Source organism: Hemibagrus wyckioides, linkage group LG11 (assembly GCF_019097595.1).
Source record: "Hemibagrus wyckioides isolate EC202008001 linkage group LG11, SWU_Hwy_1.0, whole genome shotgun sequence".
Classification (NCBI taxonomy): Eukaryota; Metazoa; Chordata; class Actinopteri; order Siluriformes; family Bagridae; genus Hemibagrus; species Hemibagrus wyckioides.
Window position 1 is genome coordinate 23320641 of NC_080720.1, and position 21081 is coordinate 23341721.

General features: G+C 37.6%; 2 protein-coding genes and 1 pseudogene across 2 annotated transcripts; all 3 read right to left on the reverse strand.

The window, feature by feature from the left end:
* Positions 1-7262: 7262 nt before the first annotated feature.
* On the reverse strand, positions 7263-10017 carry LOC131361467 (odorant receptor 131-2-like; annotated as a pseudogene).
* A 2251-nt stretch (positions 10018-12268) lies between these two features.
* Positions 12269-13216, reverse strand: LOC131361468 (odorant receptor 131-2-like). Its single transcript, XM_058402554.1, has one exon. It carries the CDS (start codon positions 13214-13216, stop codon positions 12269-12271), a length of 948 nt encoding a protein of 315 aa, XP_058258537.1.
* Positions 13217-18511: 5295 nt separating this feature from the next.
* On the reverse strand, positions 18512-19453 carry LOC131361470 (odorant receptor 131-2-like). The gene has a single exon (XM_058402555.1). It carries the CDS (start codon positions 19451-19453, stop codon positions 18512-18514), a length of 942 nt encoding a protein of 313 aa, XP_058258538.1.
* Positions 19454-21081: the final 1628 nt, after the last annotated feature.

Here is a 21081-nt window from a genome sequence, read left to right on the forward strand (position 1 = left end):
GGTGCATTATTCTGCAGAAAGAGCATTATAGGGTGCAGTTTTCACACAGAGGTACATATCTGTTTTCTTTAGAGAAAGAAGACAGTAAAATCGATGCTTTGTGAACATGATGTGCCTAAGTGAAGCATCCTGGGTCTCACCTTACCTCAACAATGAAACATAGAACACAGAGACAAGGGCCAAGACTTATGGAATAATGTGCTTTGGACAGATGAGTCTAAAATTGAATAATTTGGACACCATAAGAGGGCATGTTTAGCATAAACCCAATACAGCATTTCAGCAAATGAACCTCATACCAACTATGAAACATGGAGGAGGAAGTGTTATGCTTTGCTGCAGTAGGACCTGGCCAGCTCACCATAATAGAATCCATTATGAATTCTACATTTTATCAGAAGGTGCTTGAGGAACATGTTAGACCATCTGTCAAAAAATTGAAGCTAAAGCAGAACTGAACCTTGCAACATGACAGTGACCCAAAACATACCAGTAAATCCACCAAGTACTGGCTGAAAAGTAAAAAATGGAGAATTCTGTAATGGCCAAGTCAAAGCCCAGATCTAAATCCTATTGAGATCCTGTGGGGTGATTTGAAATGGACAGTGCATGCAATAAACAATAAACAGACCGTCACTGACCACAAACCTTCAATACAGTCTCAACCAACCAGCAGTGCATTCCTCCCAGATGAGCTCAACAACTTCTTTGCTCGCTTTGACAAAGGCGTCATACACCACACCAGAAATGCTGACTCCTCCACGGTTGTTCATCCAATATAACTCTCCACAACAGTACTGAGCAGAGTAGACCCATGTAAGTCAGCTGGTCCTGATGGCATACCCGGACGTGTGCTCAGGACTTGTGCTGACCAACTGGTGCAAGTCTTCACTGACATTTTCAACCTGTCACTGGCCCAGGCCACTGTTACCACATGTCTGAAGATTATTTCCACCCTGTTGCACTCACCTCCATTGTTATGAAGTGCTTTGAGAAGCTGTTTCTAAGTCACCTCATAGCGTGTTTTCCACCTACACTGGACCCACATCAGTTTGCCTACCATCTTAATAGGTCAACAGAGGATGCCCTTTACACTGCTATTAATCTAGCTCTCACCCACCTAAACAATAACAATACATACATTCGGATGTTGTTCATTGACTTCAGCTCTGCTTTTAATTCTGTCATCCCTAGTTAACTGATCACTAAGCTTAGCATAACTCCAACATCTTCATCAAATATGCAGATGATACCATAGTTGCTGCCCGAATAAGCAACAATGATGAATTGGCCTACAGGGAGGAGATCCAAAGCCTGTCAGCATGGTGTTCCATGAACAACCTCACCCTCAATATCACAAAGACCAAAGAGCTCATCATGGACTTCCAGAAATCTAACAGCAGCAGACACTTCCCTATCTACATCAATGGGTCTGAAGTAGAGCATGTCTCCAGCTTAAAGTTCCTGGGTGTCCACATCTCTGAGGATCTGTCCTGGCATCTGAACACCTCAACTCTGGTTCGGAAGGTGCAACAGTGTCTTTACTTCTCCTATCTCCCAAGATCCTGACCAACTTTTACCGCTGCATTATTGAGAGCATCTTGACAAGCTCAAGGACTGGACAAAAAGGACTCCTCTGACACTAGTCACAAACTGCTTCCATCCAGGAGGAAATACAAGTCCATCCGCACCAGGACCAGCAGGTTCAGGGCCAATTTTTCCCCACAACCATAAATCTTCAGAACTCTACACTACACCACTAGGACACTCATGTCTCACTACACTTCACCACCTTGCAGTTCTGCTTCACCCTGTACATTCTGCTACATTTTCTCATTTTTCATTTTCATTTTTTATAATATAATTATAATGTTCATACTGTTAATTTTATAGATTACACCTTGGTTATTTATCTATCTATACTATCTATCTATACTATCTGTATATACACTGTATATTATCTCTATTTGCACAATATATAATTATATTTAACACTTTATCTGCTGTAAATACAACTTGCACATTTTTCTGTAAGCACATACTGACATGGCCTTATTTATTGATGTACATATTTACATATTTATCTGCACTTGTTCATTTGCACAATTTCTACTATTTGCACTTCTGGTAGATGCTAAACAGCATTTCGTTGCTATGTACTTGTACTTGCAATGCAATGACAAAATTCTATCTATCTATCTATCTATCTATCTATCTATCTATCTATCTATCTATCTATCTATCTATCTACAGGCACAAATTAAAACAAGATCTGAAATTTACATGTTGACATATTTAATGCAAAGTGAGCATACAGAAGAAATATCTGAATCAAATGTCTATCACACTGGCACCTGTGGTAATTGGTTATTCATACACCAGCACAAAAGAATTTTGAGTCAGGTGTATGATTAACCAATTATACCAAGTGCTAATAATCATCAATCTCATATGTAGGTTGAAACACCTGTGTAGGAGGCTTAAAACTGGGTGAGAAACAACCAAACTCTTCTATTAAGGTGAGGTTGTGGAAGACAGTTTCATGTCACAGGCAAGACTGAGCACCGCAACACAACACAAGGTACAGTAGTGTACTGCAGCAGCAAAGTCTCTCCCAGGCAAAGATTTCAAAGCAGACAGGAGTTTCAAGCTGTGCTGTTCAAGCTATTTTAAAGAAGCACAAAGAAACAGCCAATGTTGAGGACCGTAGATCAGTGGTTGGCCAATGAAACTTAATGCAGCAGATGTTAGACACATCATACTTCCCTTCAGCATTAGAAGATGCCTAGCAGAGCCATCAGCAAAGAACTGGCAGAACCCAGTGGGACCCAGGTACACCCATTTACTGTCCAATGACGTCTGGACAGAAGTGGTCCTCTTGAAAGAAATGCATCCAAAAAGCCACAGCTCTAATGTGGAAACAAGCCTAAGCAATTTAACTCTGCATGAAAACATAGGAACTGGGGTGCAGAAAATGGCAGCAGGTGCTCTGGACTGATAGCAGGAGGCAGACTGTTTGCTAAAGGCCTGGAGAGTGGTACAATAGTGAGTGTCTGCAGGCTACAATTATGTATGGTGGAGGTTCCTTGCAAGTTTGGGGCTGCATTTCTGTAAATGGAGTTGGAGATTTAGTCAGAATTAATGGTGTCCTCAACATGGTGTGAAAAATACAGGCAGATACTTATCAATCCTGCACTACCATCAGGAAGGTGTTTGATTGACACCAAATTTATTCTGCAGCAGGACAATGAACCCAAACATACAGCCAATGTCATTAAGAACTATCTTCAGCATAGGGAAAAACAAAGAGTCCTGGATGTGATGGTTTGGTCCCCACAAAGCAGTGATCTCAACAGCATCAAGTCTGGCTGGGTTTACATGAATAGACAGAAAGATTTGAGGCAGCCAACATCCACAGAATATCTATACTTAGTTCTCCAGAATGTTTGGAACAACCTACTTGCCGAGTTCCTTAAAAAAACTAAAAAAAATTGACATCCCATTCTTAATCTGTAGGGTTTAATATGGAGTTGGCCTGCCCTTTGCAGCTATAATAGCTACAACTCTTCTGGGAAGGCTTTCCACAAGGTTTAGGAGTGTGAGTATTGGAATTTTTGACCATTCCTCTAGAAGCGCATTTGTGAGGTCAGGTACTGATGTTGGAGTCTCTCTCCCCTCTATCACGGACATTTACACCGCACGCTGCATCCGCAAAGCTAACAGCATTGTGGCTGACCCCACACACCCCTCACACACACACTCTTCACCCTCCTGCCATCTGGAAAGAGGTACCGGAGCATTCGGGCCCTCACAAGCAGACTTTGTAACAGTTTCTTTCCTCAAGCCATCAGGCTCCTCAACACCCTGGACTGAACTGTTCTACACTCTCTCACACACACACACACACACACACACACACATGCACTCTCACTCAGGACTGAACTGTATATCTACTCTCTGTCTCTCTCACACACAGATACACACACACTCTCTCTTGACTGTGTGGACAAGCACACACACACGCACACATAATTTATATTGTTCATTACTTATTGCACTACCTCAACCTGTCATCCGCTGCTATAGTCATATTTATGTTTATTTCTATTTGCACTACCTCAACCTGTCATCCGCTGCTATAGTCATATTTATGTTTATTTCTATTTGCACTACCTCAACCTGTCATCCGCTGCTATAGTCATATTTATGTTTATTTCTATTTGCACTACCGCTGCTGTGTATTTTTGCACAATATTTTTGCACAATACTTTTTTTACATCATTTCACTTTATCTTATTTTATTTCACTTACATTCCATTACACATGTTCTTTTCTTTCTTTTTGGCGCTAAGTGTCCTGTGTTCTTTTGTGTGTTCTTTCTTGTATTTATTGTCTTTTTCACTGTCTTGTCTATGCTCTGTTTGCACTTAGCTGCACACTGTGCACTTTATGTGGCTAAGACAAACTTCTGTCCTAGCTCTGTGGTGTTGTTTTTGTGTTGAACTTGTTGTAGTATGTTTATGTAGCACTAGGTCCTGGAGAAACGTTGTTTCATTTCACTATGTACTGCGTCAGCTATATGTGGTTGAAATGACAATAAAGCTTCTTGAATCTTGAATCTTGAATCTTGAATGAGAAGGTCTGGCTTTCAGTCTCCGCTCTAATTTATCCCAAAGGTGTTCTATCAGTTCGAGGTCAGGACTGTCAAGTTCCTCCACACCAAACTCTCTCATCCATGTGTTTATATTCCTTGCTTTGTGCACTGGTGCACAGTCATATTGGAACAGGAAGGGGCCATCTCCAAAACGTTCCCATAAAGTTGGGAGCATGAAATTTTCCAAAATGTCTTGTATGACCTGAAAAACAGCCCTACACCATAATCCCCTCTCCACCAAACTTTACACTTGGCACAGTGCAGTCAGGCAAGTACTGTTCTCCTGGCAACTGCCAAACCCAGACTCTTCCATCGGATTGCCAGACAGAGAAGCGTAATTCGTCACTCCAGAGAACACGTCTCCACTGCTCTAGAGTCTTGAGGCAGCATGCTTTACACCACTGCATCCGAGCATTTGCATTGCAATTGGTGATGTAAGGCTTGGATGTAGCTGCTCAGCTATGAAAACCCATTCCATGAAGCTCTCTACACACTGTTCTTAAACTAATCTGAAGGCCACATGAAGTTTGGAGGTCTGTAGCTATTGACTCTGCAGAAAGTTGGTGACTTCTGCACACTGTGATGATGTGATTGTAGGTGGCCTATCACTTTGTGGCTTAGTTGCTATTGTTTCCACATGCATCCAGTTTGTTATAATACCACTAACAATTGACCGTGGAATATTTAGTAGTGAGGAAATCTCACGAATGGACTTGTTGCACAGTTGGCAACTTATCACAGTACCATGCTTGAATTCACTGAGCTCCTGAGAGCGACCCAATCTTTCACAAATGTTTGTAGGAGCAGTGTGCCTAGGCACTTTATTTTATACACCTGTGGCCATGTAAGTGATTGGAACACCTAAATTCAATGATTTGGAGGGGAGTCCCAAAACTTTCCAATATAGTGTATGTTCAGGTATAAGTATTGATGCTCTTTTGCTCACAAAGGGTGGTCACACCAAATATTGATTTGATTTCTCTTCTGTCCATTTTGTTAACCTTTAAAAATAAACTATTAATACCTCTATTTTTGAACACATTTTTAGTATTTTTTCACACCTGAATAAGTACACAGTACTGTTATACTATTATATATATACAGCTTTATAAATATATTACTCTTCCTTCACCATTTTTCTTTCACAAATATGCTGGCTGTAGAAAAAGTAGATGAGCCCTTCAGAAATAACTGTTTTTTTCCTTTAATCGGTCATAAAATGTCACCTCATCTTTAAGCCACAAGTACAGACAAACATAATGGGCATCATATCTTTTTTGAACACATTTCAATGCACATTTATAGTGCTGTGAAAAAAGTAAGTAACTACTAGCTAGTTGATCCATCTTTCACTTCAACCACTTCAACATTCCCTGTAACTGCAGAACAGCTTGAACAGCTCTCTTGAGGTCATACCACAGCAGGTTTATGGGGTCTGGGCTGGGCTCTGACTTGGACACTCCAAAAGGCAGATTTTCTTTATGAGACATTCTGAAGTGGACTTACTTTTACATTCAAGATCAGTGCCCTGCTACATAATCCAATTACTACTAAGCTTCACCTGCTGCACAGCTACCCTTTAGGATATGTTGACAAACTTGGGAATTATTTTTTATTTTGATAATGCAAAGTGGTTCAGACCCTGAAGCAGCAAAGCAGCCACAGAACATGCTCCCTCCACATACTTAACCATTGATATGGTGTTTTAATTTTGCTATGCAGTGTCACTTTCAAGTTTTTTTTGTGGTGTCCTGCCATGGACAACATGCCTTTATTCCATGGAGTAGACTCATGAACAGAGATGTTCCAGTTCCAATGATTTCTTTAATTATATTGCTGTCATTCTATGGTTTTTGACAATTGTGTAGCCATTGAGTCGTCCTGGCTGGATGGCCACTGTGGGGAGAGTACCCATAGTACTAAATCATCTCTATTCATAGACAATTTGCCTAAAGGTGGATAGATGAATATTTATGCTCTTTGAGATAACTTTGTGACTCTTTCAGTTTTATGTAATGCAACAACATGATTGTTGGTCTTCAGAGGAGGTTTTTTGTGAGGCATGTTTCACATTATCAGATGTTTCTCAAAATGATTTAGTGTTTTTAATAAGTCAGAATAGCTCTAACCCACATCTCTAGGTTTCCAACTCTAATTGTCTCTTGTTGAAGTCATTAGCCAATGATTTTAAAATATTTTTCCAACCAAAACTATGAATATTTAAATAATATATTGACATGTACAGGGAAGATACAATAATTTGTGTGCTATTATTAAAACAGATTGTTGAGTATTGTAACTTTGATGATTTTAAGACAAATTTATACATACATGCAGGTGATTCCAAAGGGTTTCACATACTTTTTCTTGCCACTGTATGAAAAGAAATTGAATATGATATAACTGGTACTGGCTAGACTGTAAAGTTTCTATCATTTAACACCAACCATTAAGAGGCAAATTGTAGGCTTTACCACTCTAATAGATAAGTATCATGACGCATTATCTTTTTAAGTTAGATGTTAACTTATCATAAGACTTCGGTTTTTTGCCTGCTGGCTCAACCTGTGTGTTAAACTGATTAAACGTCAAATATGTGTGGACATATTTAAACATTTTTTTTATCTCGTACTCCATAAATAAGAGGACTGAGTAGTCTTTACATAGATAGGCAGTGAACAAAACTGTACTTCTATATTTAGGGAACAATTCTAAGAAATAAAATGTTATAAATGGTGTGACAAAAGAAAGCATGCAGAGAAGTAATTGTATGCCATGGAGAAGTATAGTGTTCCGGGCTTTTTTGGCCATAGCTTGATCAGTAGTTGCAGCATTAGCTGCCTGAAAAACCTTGATATATGTAAAAACAAGTGTCATCCACACAGTTGATAAATACAATGCCTGAATAAATTTTGATTTGATAAGGTGCCCACTGGACCCAAAAAGGTTCTCTCTGTAGCACATAGTTGATGTCAAGAAAAAACTAATTGGTTGCTGCACTACAATAATGATGTCTGTCAGAGCAGGCACAGTAGTAAGAAGCCATATGACACCGATGCAGATGTAGGTCCTTATCACTGTGCAAAGTTGAGGATGATGCAGTGGTTTGCAGATAGCAATGTAACGTTCCAAGGCCATTTCAGCCAGATTCAGTGTAGTGTTGATTGAGGTTGTTGAGACCAAAAGAAGCAGAAAACAGCAGATTGTGACATTGACAAGTGGTACAGTGTAAGTCAAAACATGCAGAGTAACTGATATGAAAATCATCATTATATCATTGATGACAAGGTGAATATATAAAATATATCTAGGGTCATTGTAGAAAATTGTTCTAAAAAAAAAAAAAAAAAAAAAAAACACACAAACATGCCATTGATCTAGGTTATTATGACACCTAATCCAATCGATATTAAATTCTTTATAAATCTTCAGATATCTTCAAAGGCATCCCGGTGTAACGTCTGGGACCCCCGCCCTATGCGGGGCTCAACCCCAGACGCCCGTGGTGTGTGCGCGCACGCCAGCACATGGTGTAATGAGACCCATGCGCAGGATTCAGCGAAGCACTGCTTTTATTACATTTAAGACGCGACATAGGGAAACAAACGTAACACAAGACATGGCGTGGATAACTAAACAAAACAAAACCTAGACCTTAGCTTGGACATGGAACCTAGCAAACAAAAGCCCAACAGAAACCACGGTACAGATAACAATCATGGACAAGGACACAAACACAAGGATCCCTATTTATAGGGGTGGACATTAGGGCTAATGGGATACAGGTGACACAATCAGGATAGGAACAATAGGAAGGGCGTAACAAAAGACACACAAAGAAGCAGGCTTCCAAGGTTCACCTGCCAGCGCCCTCTCTGGGCCTGGCAGGGAACTGTCCAGCTGTTCCTGACACCCGGGTCATGTTCATTCTCACTGAAAAACTGTCACATTCGGCAGTATTTATGCTACATGCTGAGTATTTAGTTTTTAAACATTACAAATTAAATACCAGAGCAGTGTTAATGATGTTAACTTATAACATCCACATTATATTTGCTAAGTAATATCAAATTTAAAGGGGTAAGTAAGTAGGACATAAAGATTAAATATAACCCTTCTGACACATCATATAAAGACAATCAGATTCGGAACTGGCACTTTTATATTCTTGTGTTCTTCTGTCGCCAGTGTGGTAATAAAAACAGCCAAAATTATATGAGATTAACATCACCTCCCACCTTCAACAGCTCAGGAGACACATGTTTCTACTAGTTTAATCAGCTGATCTTGGTGTTCTAATAACTAATAGGTTTGGCTACTGATTAGCTGAAATGAAAACCTGCAACCACACAAAACACATATTGCTTTATCTCTAACCTCCAGACCCAGGTGTTTAAATAGACAGTTGTGTCTAAATTTATTTTTTAAAAGTTTTCTCTGTGCCTGCAACCTCAGAGGAATATTACACCATTAGTGAATGCCTTGGAGCATTGTCTCATGGGAAAACTATTAAACTGTCATAAGAGAAAAATGTAACAGGGTCAAATGTCATTCTTATTATCCATATACTAAGCATAAACATGTGCATGTCATAAACATCAGATCCATTTTTCCAGTTGACTAAATAAATAGGTGTTCAGCCTAGATTTAAAGAGACTGTTTCTAGACTTGATCCTGTCTCAAACACTAATTGGCAGGTGGCTCCATATCTGCAGTGCTCTAACCCCTGTTGCAGCCTTCACTTGAGATACTAACAAACAGCAGGCACCCGTTAATGAAAGTAGACATAGTGAATCATTACAAAGCAAATGTTTACTCAGAAACCATTCAGTGCTTTATAGATCAGTGGTAGCATCTTAACCCAATGTTTTTTTGCATTGTTTAGTGTAGTCATTTACTGCTGCACATGATAAAGCAGAAAGGCCATCCAGAGTTATGAAGATCCAGAATGCTTACATCTTGCAGCATGTGATCCAAATGTATCTTTCTTGTCAGAATTAGGTAGGAGGACATTAATAAGCATCCATCCTAGTCCTTTACACCTTCCTCAGTTTCATTCAGCTAATGTCTCTCGTCTGGCTTTCCTGAAATATACAACTGTAACTCTGGGAGATGTAAATGTATGTTTGATATGGTAACATAGTGAAGTGCATATATTATGTCTAAGACACATTTTAAATTAGATGAAATAATAAACTGAGACAGCTTCAGACTGTTGAAATATTCTATACTGAACCTGAATGTTAGTATAAGATCAAGAGTGTGACCTCCAGTATGAGTGGGTCCTATTACTGTATATTCTGATTAACCCCTACTGAATCAAGGATGGACACAACTGTTGTTCTCAAGGGGTCTTGAATCATGGGGTCTTGAATATTAAAGTCACCAACAATTAATTCTTTGTCTAATGAAATGCCAAGACCCTCAAATTTAAATAAAAATTTAGAGTATAGCCCTGGGTGTCTGTAAAAAATAATTAGCTGAATCAACTCGCTAGACAAATTACATATTCTACATTTTGTTAACATAATGGATTGGATTGGACTGAAAGTTTATGTGACACCTAGATTATCATCATAAATAACTGTGACACTGTCACAGTTTGGCGTGAAACACAGAGGCAGATGCAAGCCGCACATGGGCAGAGTGAAACACAGAGGCAGATGCAGATGCAGGAGCAGCAGTTTTTAAAAAACTTGATGGTAAACAATCAGAAATGTAAGACAGTTGAAAATACAACTGACAGGCAGAGGTCACGCAATTAGTAAACAGACAAATAGACAGGGGAAAAAACACGAAAGTCAGGGAACAGAAACAGAGGTCAAAAACACAAGCTTTAAACAACAAACCAACTATAGCCATGACAATACAGGAATTTAATCTAGACACAGGAAACACTACACAAGGCTTGGTACAGGCAATTTCAAGGATACAGCACTGATACTACAGGTCAAATGTATGACACACAAGGGTTTAACCACAGTGCCTCTATACATGGCGTTAGGATTATTAGGGCAGACAGGAATGGAAGAAGAACAAAAGGATTGCTGTTTTTGAGAAAAAAAGGTGCAACCACCATCGGCTGACAAGGAAGCAGCATGTGACATATACACACCACTGTAGCTAAGTTAAAGTTTAAACAAAAAGTTTTTGTGGTAATTACTAGAGGCCTTAACATGAATCAGACCATAACATCATCTTATTAACAGCTTAGTATTTAGTCCAAAATAGTGTCATGTAGTGTGGTTAATTCTCAATGTTGTAACACAGTTGTGTACTAAGCTTGAAAATGAAAAGATCCACAAGATTATAGTGGTGACATGACCAGGAATAACAATTACATATTTAAATAAGGAAACCTATTGACATGTGCTTAAAGGTGATATTTGTTACAGTATGAATATTATATCAGTGTTGCTTTGTACAGTTTCTGGACAGCTGTATAGTCTCATTCAGAAGATGCAAAGGGTTGAGATGCAAAGCAAAACCCAGCCGGCTCTGTACCAACTTGTTTTACTGGCTAACAGGTTTTTAGTTTGATAATATTTTTAAACCCTGACCTATTTTTGTGAGAATAAGAATTTTTTGATGGAGACCACAAAACACTTGTGGAAGTATCTCTGGAAAAGTGCATGCTGGTAAATGATGATGAATGTAAATTTAAAGGTTATGCAGGTCACTAAATCATTGCAAAGGTATATTCATGATAATTGAACTATTTGCAACCATATAGTGATGGGTCTTGTGTCTATTTTCATGATTGAGGTGCTCATTCATTGTAGAGTCAACAAACTGCAGTCATGAAAAGATGAAGATCAGAAATGATGTTCAAGCATATATGCTAAGGAGCATGGATGTGAACCTGACAGAGTTCAGTGAAAGTGCACTGGAAAGCACAAAATGAATAAATGTGAGCCTAGCACTCAGCTAAAATTTCTCCTGTTTCCTGGGTGTTCCTTCTCATCCTCAGACACTGAGGTTCTATAGTATTAAACAGCAAATGATTACATATAGTAAGAAACATTTTATTAAAATGTCAAACAATACAGTGCCCTCCACCAATATTGGCACCAATTTTTCACAGCCTTTGCTCGTATTTACTAAGTTGCCAATATTAGTGGAGAGCAAGGTATAAAAAATACATTTACTTGAAATTCAGTTACACACTTACAATAATATTGTATAAATTAAGCATTTGTATAAAGGACCAGATACTTCAGGTTGATGTAAGCAAGCACTATTCTAATAATTTCTGTAGACATTTTTGCATAAAAGCAATAAATTTAATAAATGTATTCTTGCCAATTTTCTTAACAGTTTTCTGTTACCCTACAAAAATATAAATATAAATGATACATTTCTGAAAAATCTTAGCAATATTTTTTTTGTGTATGCCTGTTTTGTGTATCCATGTTTAGTATTTACACAATCATTTGAATAATTGTATTTCTTTTCAAAACACTAAAACAAAAAATTGTAGCATTTACACAAATATTTTCACAGTCTAATTCTGATAATGTAATATGTAAAGAAAAGATTTGCCTTAATTCTAGTGTTAGTTATTCTCCATGTTTTACATTCTTTCCATCAAAAAATAAAAGAACAAACAAGATATTATTTCTTGATTGTGTTTTTTTCTGTCTCTACTTTTACAATGAATACTTTGCATGAGAAATTTCTATTAAAGTGTTTTAGAAATGTCTGATCTCGAATACCATAAATTAGCGGGCTGAGTAGGCGTGGTACAACGTTTGTTATCAAGTAAGCATAAAAACTGATTTTTCTCCATTGAGTAGGCATAACACGACCAAAAACAAAGTCTAGAACAGGAGTGGTAAAGGACAACATGCAAAGCAATTGCTGTACTCCATGCAATAGGATTGTGCTCTTGGCTTTTTTAGTAGATTCTTTGTCACTTGACATCTTTCTGGCTGCAATCATCACCCTACAATAAGTGTACACAAGAACTATCCACACAAAGGATGTGTAAATTGCTTGTGTAGCTTGCTTCCTTTGATTGTGGTAAACAGTGCTGTACAAAAATGATGAAGAACAGACTGTTACAGTGTTAAAAATGAACAAAGGAAAAAGGATAGCAGAAATAACCAGGTCTGTCAGGGGAGGAATAAGTCCAACTCCCCATATGAAAATAATAAGAATGAATGTTCTGTGCACTGTACAGATCTGAGAATGATGCAAAGGTTTACAGATGGCAATGTAACGCTCAATTGCCATAGCTGCCAAGTTTAATGGTGTGTTCTTCTGAGTGGCTGACGCTATGATTACTAAGACACAACAAGAAGAAATGCTTACATTCCTCCATGTATATGCCATTACAAGCAGAGCCACAGAGACACCAACCATAATCATGTCATTGATAACCAAATGTATATATAAAATGTATCTTGGATTGTTATAAAAAACTGAGCTTTTCAAGAATGTGAAAACAAATGATCCATTGATAAAAATGATGATGACCCCAAGAAGTAGACTTACAAATATTTTGCTGAAAACTTCTTCAAAGCTTTCCTGACTACTTTCTCCATTCATGGAGGAGTTCATTTCCTGGAAAAACCTCAGGAACTTTTAGCAGTTAACAAAAAATGACCTTTGTAAAAAAAAAAAAAATACAATAACTAAACAAGCAAAAAATAAAAATACATTGGTTTAAAAGATTATTACTTTGCCTGTGCAATTTGTAGTTAATGTACCTGGTTCTAAAGATTCACTGAGAAACCTGAGTTTTATATAGTTTGAGTGGTATGTTTGTGAAGAAGGGAGGTGTGTAAACTCTAAAGACTTGTGTATAAAATCCCAGGAGAGTAGCAGAACAGCATAGTAAATATATTTTATTTTCATATTTCATACACACACACACACACATACACTATATTGCCAAAAGTATTCGCTCACCTGCCTTGACTCACATATGAACTTAAGTGACATCCCATTCCTAATCCATAGGGTTCAATATGACGTCGGTCCACCCTTTGCAGCTATAACAGCTTCAACTCTTCTGGGAAGGCTGTCCACAAGGTTTAGGAGTGTGTTTATGGGAATTTTTGACCATTCTTCCAGAAGCGCATTTGTGAGGTCACACACTGATGTTGGACGAGAAGGCCTGGCTCTCAGTCTCCGCTCTAATTCATCCCAAAGGTGTTCTATCGGGTTGAGGTCAGGACTCTGTGCAGGCCAGTCAAGTTCATCCACACCAGACTCTGTCATCCATGTCTTTATGGACCTTGCTTTGTGCACCGGTGCACAGTCATGTTGGAAGAGGAAGGGGCCAGCTCCAAACTGTTCCCACAAAGTTGGGAGCATGGAATTGTCCAAAATGTCTTGGTATGCTGAAGCATTCAGAGTTCCTTTCACTGGAACTAAGGGGCCAAGCCCAGCTTCTGAAAAACAACCCCACACCATAATCCCCCCTCCACCAAACTTTACACTTGGCACAATGCAGTCAGACAAGTACCGTTCTCCTGGCAACCGCCAAACCCCGACTCGTGCATCAGATTACCAGATGGAGAAGCGCGATTCGTCACTCCAGAGAACGCGTCTCCACTGCTCTAGAGTCCAGTGGCGGCGTGCTTTACACCACTCTTGGTGTAACAATTGCACCACTCTTTACATCACGCTTTGCATTGCACTTGGTGATGTATGGCTTGGATGCAGCTGCTCGGCCATGGAAACCCATTCCATGAAGCTCTCTGCGCACTGTTCTTGAGCTAATCTGAAGGCCACATGAAGTTTGGAGGTCTGTAGCGATTGACTCTGCAGAAAGTTGGCGACCTCTTCGCACAACGCGCCTCAGCATCCGCTGACCCCGCTCCATCAGTTTACGTGGCCTACCACTTCGTGGCTGAGTTGCTGTCGTTCCCAAACACTTCCACGTTCTTATAATACAGCTGACAGTTGACTGTGGAATATTTAGGAGCGAGGAAATTTCACGACTGGATTTGTTGCACAGGTGGCATCCTATCACAGTTCCACGCTGTAATTCACTGAGCTCCTGAGAGCGACCCATTCTTTCACAAATGTTTGTAAAAACAGTCTGCATGCCTAGGTGCTTGATTTTATACACCTGTGGCCATGGAAGTGATTGGAACACCTGATTCTGATTATTTGGATGGGTGAACGAATACTTTTGGCAATATAGTGTACATACATACATACATGCAAAAAAATAAGACCACTGCAAAATAATCAGTTTCTTATGTTTTTTTCTTACAGGTGCGTGTATTGGTGAGATGAACAGTTTTGTTTAATTTTTTGTGAACTGCTGACAATACTTCTAAAACTATTGTTATTTAGAGTGTATATTTAAAGGGAATGACAACACATCAAACTAACCCAAGATCATGCAGTATTTGCAGAGCTTTAATTGTATTAATGCTTTGGCCAAATTGTTCAGAAACAACCAAACACATTCAACTCATTTTAAATACAAGTTAGAAAACTGCTGGTATCAAATAAAATTACAAATTAAGCCCAAATAAAGTACAGCTCTTAATATAGGAACATAAGGCTGAACAGAGGAAAAGTGGGTCCTACATCATGATACTGTCAGAGCATCTGCTTCCATATGTGCAGTTGGGGAACCAGACTATAAGGAAGGTAGTGCTGCAAGTTTGGCTGGATCCAGTAGGTCCTGAAACTTACAGAGGTTGGCTGCACATTCGTCTTCGAACATAAGCTCTATGACTCCTGTAGGCAGTGTATGCTGGCTGATAGTGTATCCTGGCTGACTCTGAAGGACTCTTTAATCTGGTAGTAAACTCAGTGTTTACTAGTGTGGAGAAGGAGGACCACTCCGAAGTTGTTGCATGTGAAATGACACAAAATTATATGTACCTTTTTGTTAGTAAAGAGCTTTTGACTTATTTGCACTTCCTTGTTTTTTGCATGTTCGCTTTATAAACACTGGGTCTGTAGTTCTGCCTGCGTCATGTATGAGTGACCTTCCGATGTGATTATGTAGTACATAGCGTCATGGAGCTTGTCAAAGCTAGTGCTAGACAAGCTTTTGTGGTTACAAAGTATACAATTTTTTTTATTTTTCTAAGAAAATGACCAATCGTTTTGCTAGATAAGACCCTTCTTCCAAGGCTAGTATCCCTTTAAAGAGCCCTTTAAAGCTGCATTTAAACTACATTTTGGAAGTTCAAGCTCAGGGGCACCACAGAAGTCCACTATATGGAGAAAAATCCTGAAATGTTTTCCTCAAGACATGAACATCTTAGATGACAAGGGTGTGAGAAAATTATTTGTATATTTTTGTTCTGGAAGTGAACCTCTCTTTTAACATAGATGTAACTTACAGTATGCCCAGAAAAGTGTGGTAGACCCAAGACTGAAACAGAGGTGAGGCTAGCTGTTATTATAGCCTTGTGCCTATTTATTCAGATCTCACCAGCCCTGTAACTGATGAACTTTATTGCCAAGTACAGTGGGTTTTACATGTACAAGGAATTTGCCTTGATATATTGGTGCACAGTAATGTGAAAAAAGAAACACTAACTGTATAATAGTGCAGTATTATAGTGTATTAAAGTGAACCAGTGCAAATGCCAAATTGCAAATGCTACATAGAAGTGCTAGATACAGTCCACTGGACAGGGCCTTTACTCTGTTGAAAGGTGCACTTTGTGGCAGTTATTACATTCTCCTGACATCTCTATCCTGATTGTCCTACAGATTGATGCATCAGCCAGATGGCTGGGGGCCATGTTGATCTAGGTGTTAGAGTGGGAGTCAGTGTGTTGTCAGCTGTCTCCCCAATGGATCCAAAATCTTAAAATTAGAAAGTTACAGCGTTACTTCATAAAGGGAATTTCTGTGAATGTGAATTAATTTTTTATTATTTGTACATATTCTATGAACTTTTGGGTGAGCTACTTAGAATTTTTGGAGAACCCTGCTTTACAGTGTTCTTCTCTTTAAATAAGTCTTCATAAATCTTAATTATAGATAAGTCCTTGCACTTAGAGACCAGTGTTTTACAAAGGAGAAATCACAAATTAAATTTTTAAGTGCAACCACCTATTGCGCATGTAATTTAATGTTATATATTGATTTGTTATATATTGATTGGTGGCAATAATTCTGGGGTATTATATATAGATCACTACTGATGGTCACAGCTTCCTCAATAAAAAGTGGGCATTTAATAATTCCTCCCATTCTCATTCATTAGTAATGAAGCAAACTGAATTTCTCATTTTAAATGAATTAGAAAGTTATGTGTTAGTTCTTAATCTGAATTCTATTTGTTGCTGGGTTAACAAGGTAACTTGCTGTACAGAAAAATGTTACCAAAGTGTTAAGGTCTGCAACCTAGTTAAACTTTACAGGAAGAGGGCCAGTGTTGTATTCATCAGATAAGTCTTTGCAAATCTGATTGTAGATTATTCTTGCAATTATAGAGCAGTGTGTTGAGAGGGAAAATCATAAATTAATATACAAAAACGTTTTTAAGCTCAACCACTTCATGCACAGGTAATTTAATGTTATATATTTATTGTTACTAAATTTCTTTGCATGATGCCAATAATTCTGGGTTTAGGGGTCACAACTTCCTCAATAAGAAAAAAAGTGGCCATTTAATAAATGATAAAATCATCTATTTATTTTCATCCCATAATAATAATAATAATAATAATAATAATAATAATAATAATAATAATAATAATAATAATAATAATAATACATCCTCACAGTATGACATAATGTGTTAATATGTTTAATTATGCTCCACTAACTTAAAACATGGTAACACTTTTCATCAAGAGCTATTGTATAAATAAATGATTGGAACTCTACTGTAGGTCAATGTATGCAAATATTTCCTGGGATTAAATCTATAGCATAGAAATATCAACAGGAAAAGAAACAATAATTTCTACTGTTAAAGGTGGCGATAAATATGGTCAACCTCAAAAGGGAAGTACATAAAGTATAAATTAGTGGTGATGTTGGTGATGTTGTCTATTAGCCTAGCATCATCAAAAAAGGGGAAAAAACAACAAAAAAATTAATAAGCAATAGTTTGTCAATCACAGGCTATTTTAAATGAACAAACCTAACCATACATCCATCATGTAAGCTAATACATTTTTAGAATTGGTCATTTTAGGCAAATTGTTTTCTTTATTGGGGTTTATTATGAGTTAGGCTGTATATGATGCATTTATCTGACTGTTCCTGGTTGTTACTGTATTATTTTTTCCATAATGTCCATTCCACAAATTTACATTTTCCAAAGTAACTGGGGAACAAAAAATGCCTCCCATTTTCATTTGTTAATAATGAAACAAACTGCATTTCTCATTTGAAATGAATTGAGTTACTGTTACTAATCTGAATTTACATTGTTGCTGGGTTAACAAGGAAAGTGCAATAGGTCTGCAACCTATTTAGACTTTACAGCAGGGGTCTCTAACGTTTTTCCTCTGAGAGCTACTTTGACAAAATTTAGGTTGCCAAGAGCTGCTTATATTATTAGTAAAATATATTGACATAGCTTATTGCCATAAATCAAACCAGCTCAATATGTGTGAACTTTTAGAAAAATTACAATATTGAAAATGCAATGAATCATTTTAAATTCACATAAGCAGCAGGTTAAATGTGGAGTTGAGTTAAATGATTTAACACAACTGGGTTGCTGACTAGACTTAGATCAGTTAGATCAGTTATTATTGTCAGATTTTGTTCATTAACATGGATTCTGTTTTTTATCATTAAATTGTTACATAAAAGTCCCATAGCACATACCCTGGCACATAATAATAATAATAATAATAATAATAATAATAATAATAATACATCCTAACAGCATGACATAGTATGTTAATATGTTTAATCATGCTCCACTTGGCTGTCTACTCCTGGGCTTGATTTGCACTGAACAATTATAAAGTACCTCTTCAGGTAATTGCAGAACTTCTGATCTCGCACGCCATATATGATTGGGCCTAGAAAACGTGGAAGTATGTACACAATGAGATAGTTGGCATAACGGATCTCTAGGACATATCCAGGGAAGATGATGTTTAGGAAGACCTCAACACTGGGAGAAATATAAGAAAGCATGCATAACAGAAGTTGAGCTCCATGAAGCAAAATAGTGTTTCTTGCCTTCTGGGCTGATGTTTTCTCTGTAGAGATGGCCCGAGCTGCAAAAAGAACCTTCAAGTATGTATAGACTAGTGTAAGGAAGACTAAAGAGAAGTAGATTGCATCAAAAGCTTGCCTTTTGTACAGAAGCACTGGGTCTTTGAAGACATTCTGGCGCAGACACATCACAGAACTATGGAAGAAGCTGATAGGTTCTGTGGCCAAAGTTATGAAGAGGTCAGTGATATCAGGTACTACACAAATGAACCAGATAAAGCCAATGAAGAGATACGTGCGCTGTACAGTGCAGATCTGGGCATGTCGTAGTGGTTCACAAATGGCAATGTAGCGCTCAATAGCCATTCCAGCCAGGTTCACAGGTGTGTTGCGTGTGGTAAAGACAGCCACAAGAATAAAAAAACAGCAGACAGATACATTGATGGAATAGTAAATGTAACTCACTATGAAAAGAGCCACTGTGACGGTCAGCTGCACTGCATCGTTTATGACCATGTGTATGAAAAGAATATAGCGTGGGTCCTCATAAAATATCTGGTTACTGAAGAAGTTTGCCACCACACTACCATTAATGTAACTCAAGCTAAGCCACACTCCCACCAAAATGAAATTCTTTGCAAATGCATTGCTGAATGTGTCTCGTAGCAAAGTTCCAGTTGAGTTCATAGCTTAGGGCTTATGTCCTAGAACGGAACAGCATTAAATTGGTTAAGGCAGTTTTCATCTTGAAAAGTTATGTCAATGCAAAATACTGATATCTATATCCTATACACTTTTTTTCACAATGCTCCAGTCTAATTCTGAATTAGTTTTCATGAAACAGAATCAGTTTTTATTATTATAATAAATTATATCATACAAGATAGGAGAAATTGGCTAATCAAATTGGAGGGAACTGCTTAACAATATAAAATGTATTTAAATACATGGTTATCAGTTACAAATCACCTATGCATATGATTTTAATTAATATATGGATTTGTATATAAACAAGCCATTACATGGTGACAGCTGATAAAAAAAAAATTTTTTTTCAAAAAAACACACCACAGCCTGCATTTGTGAGTCTATTTAGGCTGTAACTGTAGTGTTCAGAAAGAAAAGGACAGAAGTTTGCATTCTAAATTAACTGCAATATTTAGTATAAATGATCCTGCAAGTACACTGTTGTTCCTGTTAGCCACCTCAGAGTTGCAATACTTACCTGATACCTTCTGGATAGTAATTGTGTTTATAGATGTGATTAGAGACTTTTATAAATGTCTTCTGACAACCAAATTAGATTTAGTGACATCACAGGCTACTGAAAAAAAATAATAATACAGGAAATCCTATTCTGAAATACCAGAGTTTGATATATTGTTATACAACCTTGTTGAATAATTGACACATTGTTAAACAATTTTCCCAAATGAAATTTTAATGTATTGTAATTCCATAGTTTATTGTAATAAACAAAATGTAGGAGTCATATGTTTTCCTTTGGATTAAAATGGAGAAAATAGTATAACTGCAAGTAAAAGTAGGTTTTAGCATTACAGATAATTTGCATTTCTTGACATCCGAACATGACTGAGCAAATTTCAAAGACTTTTGGACTCACATCCACTAGAGAATATAATTCACCAACAGCAGCTTGTCACCATAGATTTTAGTGGAGCATGATGACAAATAATAATATAGCCTCAAATATAAGAAACAACAAAAATCTACAGTCTAGTCTATAAGTCAAATCAGAACTGACTTATGATGTAGACTACTAAACTATTGGATTTTTGAGTAATCCCATAATAGGCAAACTAAAAGTTGACAACATATAGTAATCCTGAGGATGTGTCTAGCATTCAGCATGACTGTCTAGCATTTAGTCTAACAGGTCATTTTGAACAGTTTTAGACTTCTACTATATGGGTAAAAGTACACTTACTGTACATTTCAAACACTAGATTAACACATGATAGGGCCTCTCTATGCTCCAAAAACATCCTCAATTTTTCATGGCATAGTTTCTGCAAAATTTTGGAAACATTCTGTTGAGATTCTGGTCCATGATGACATGGACACACAATTCCTGCAGATTTTTCAGGCGCACATTCATGGTGCACCTCTCCTGTACCACATACCACATATATAGCACATACCAAATTTGCCATATTGGATTCTAATTTGGTTACTGGCAAGGCTACTGAAGAACATTGAACATTCATGAATTTTCATGTTCCTGAAACCAGTTTGAAATGACTTTTACTTTGTGACATGGTGGATTATCATGCTGAAAGTAGCCATATGAAGAT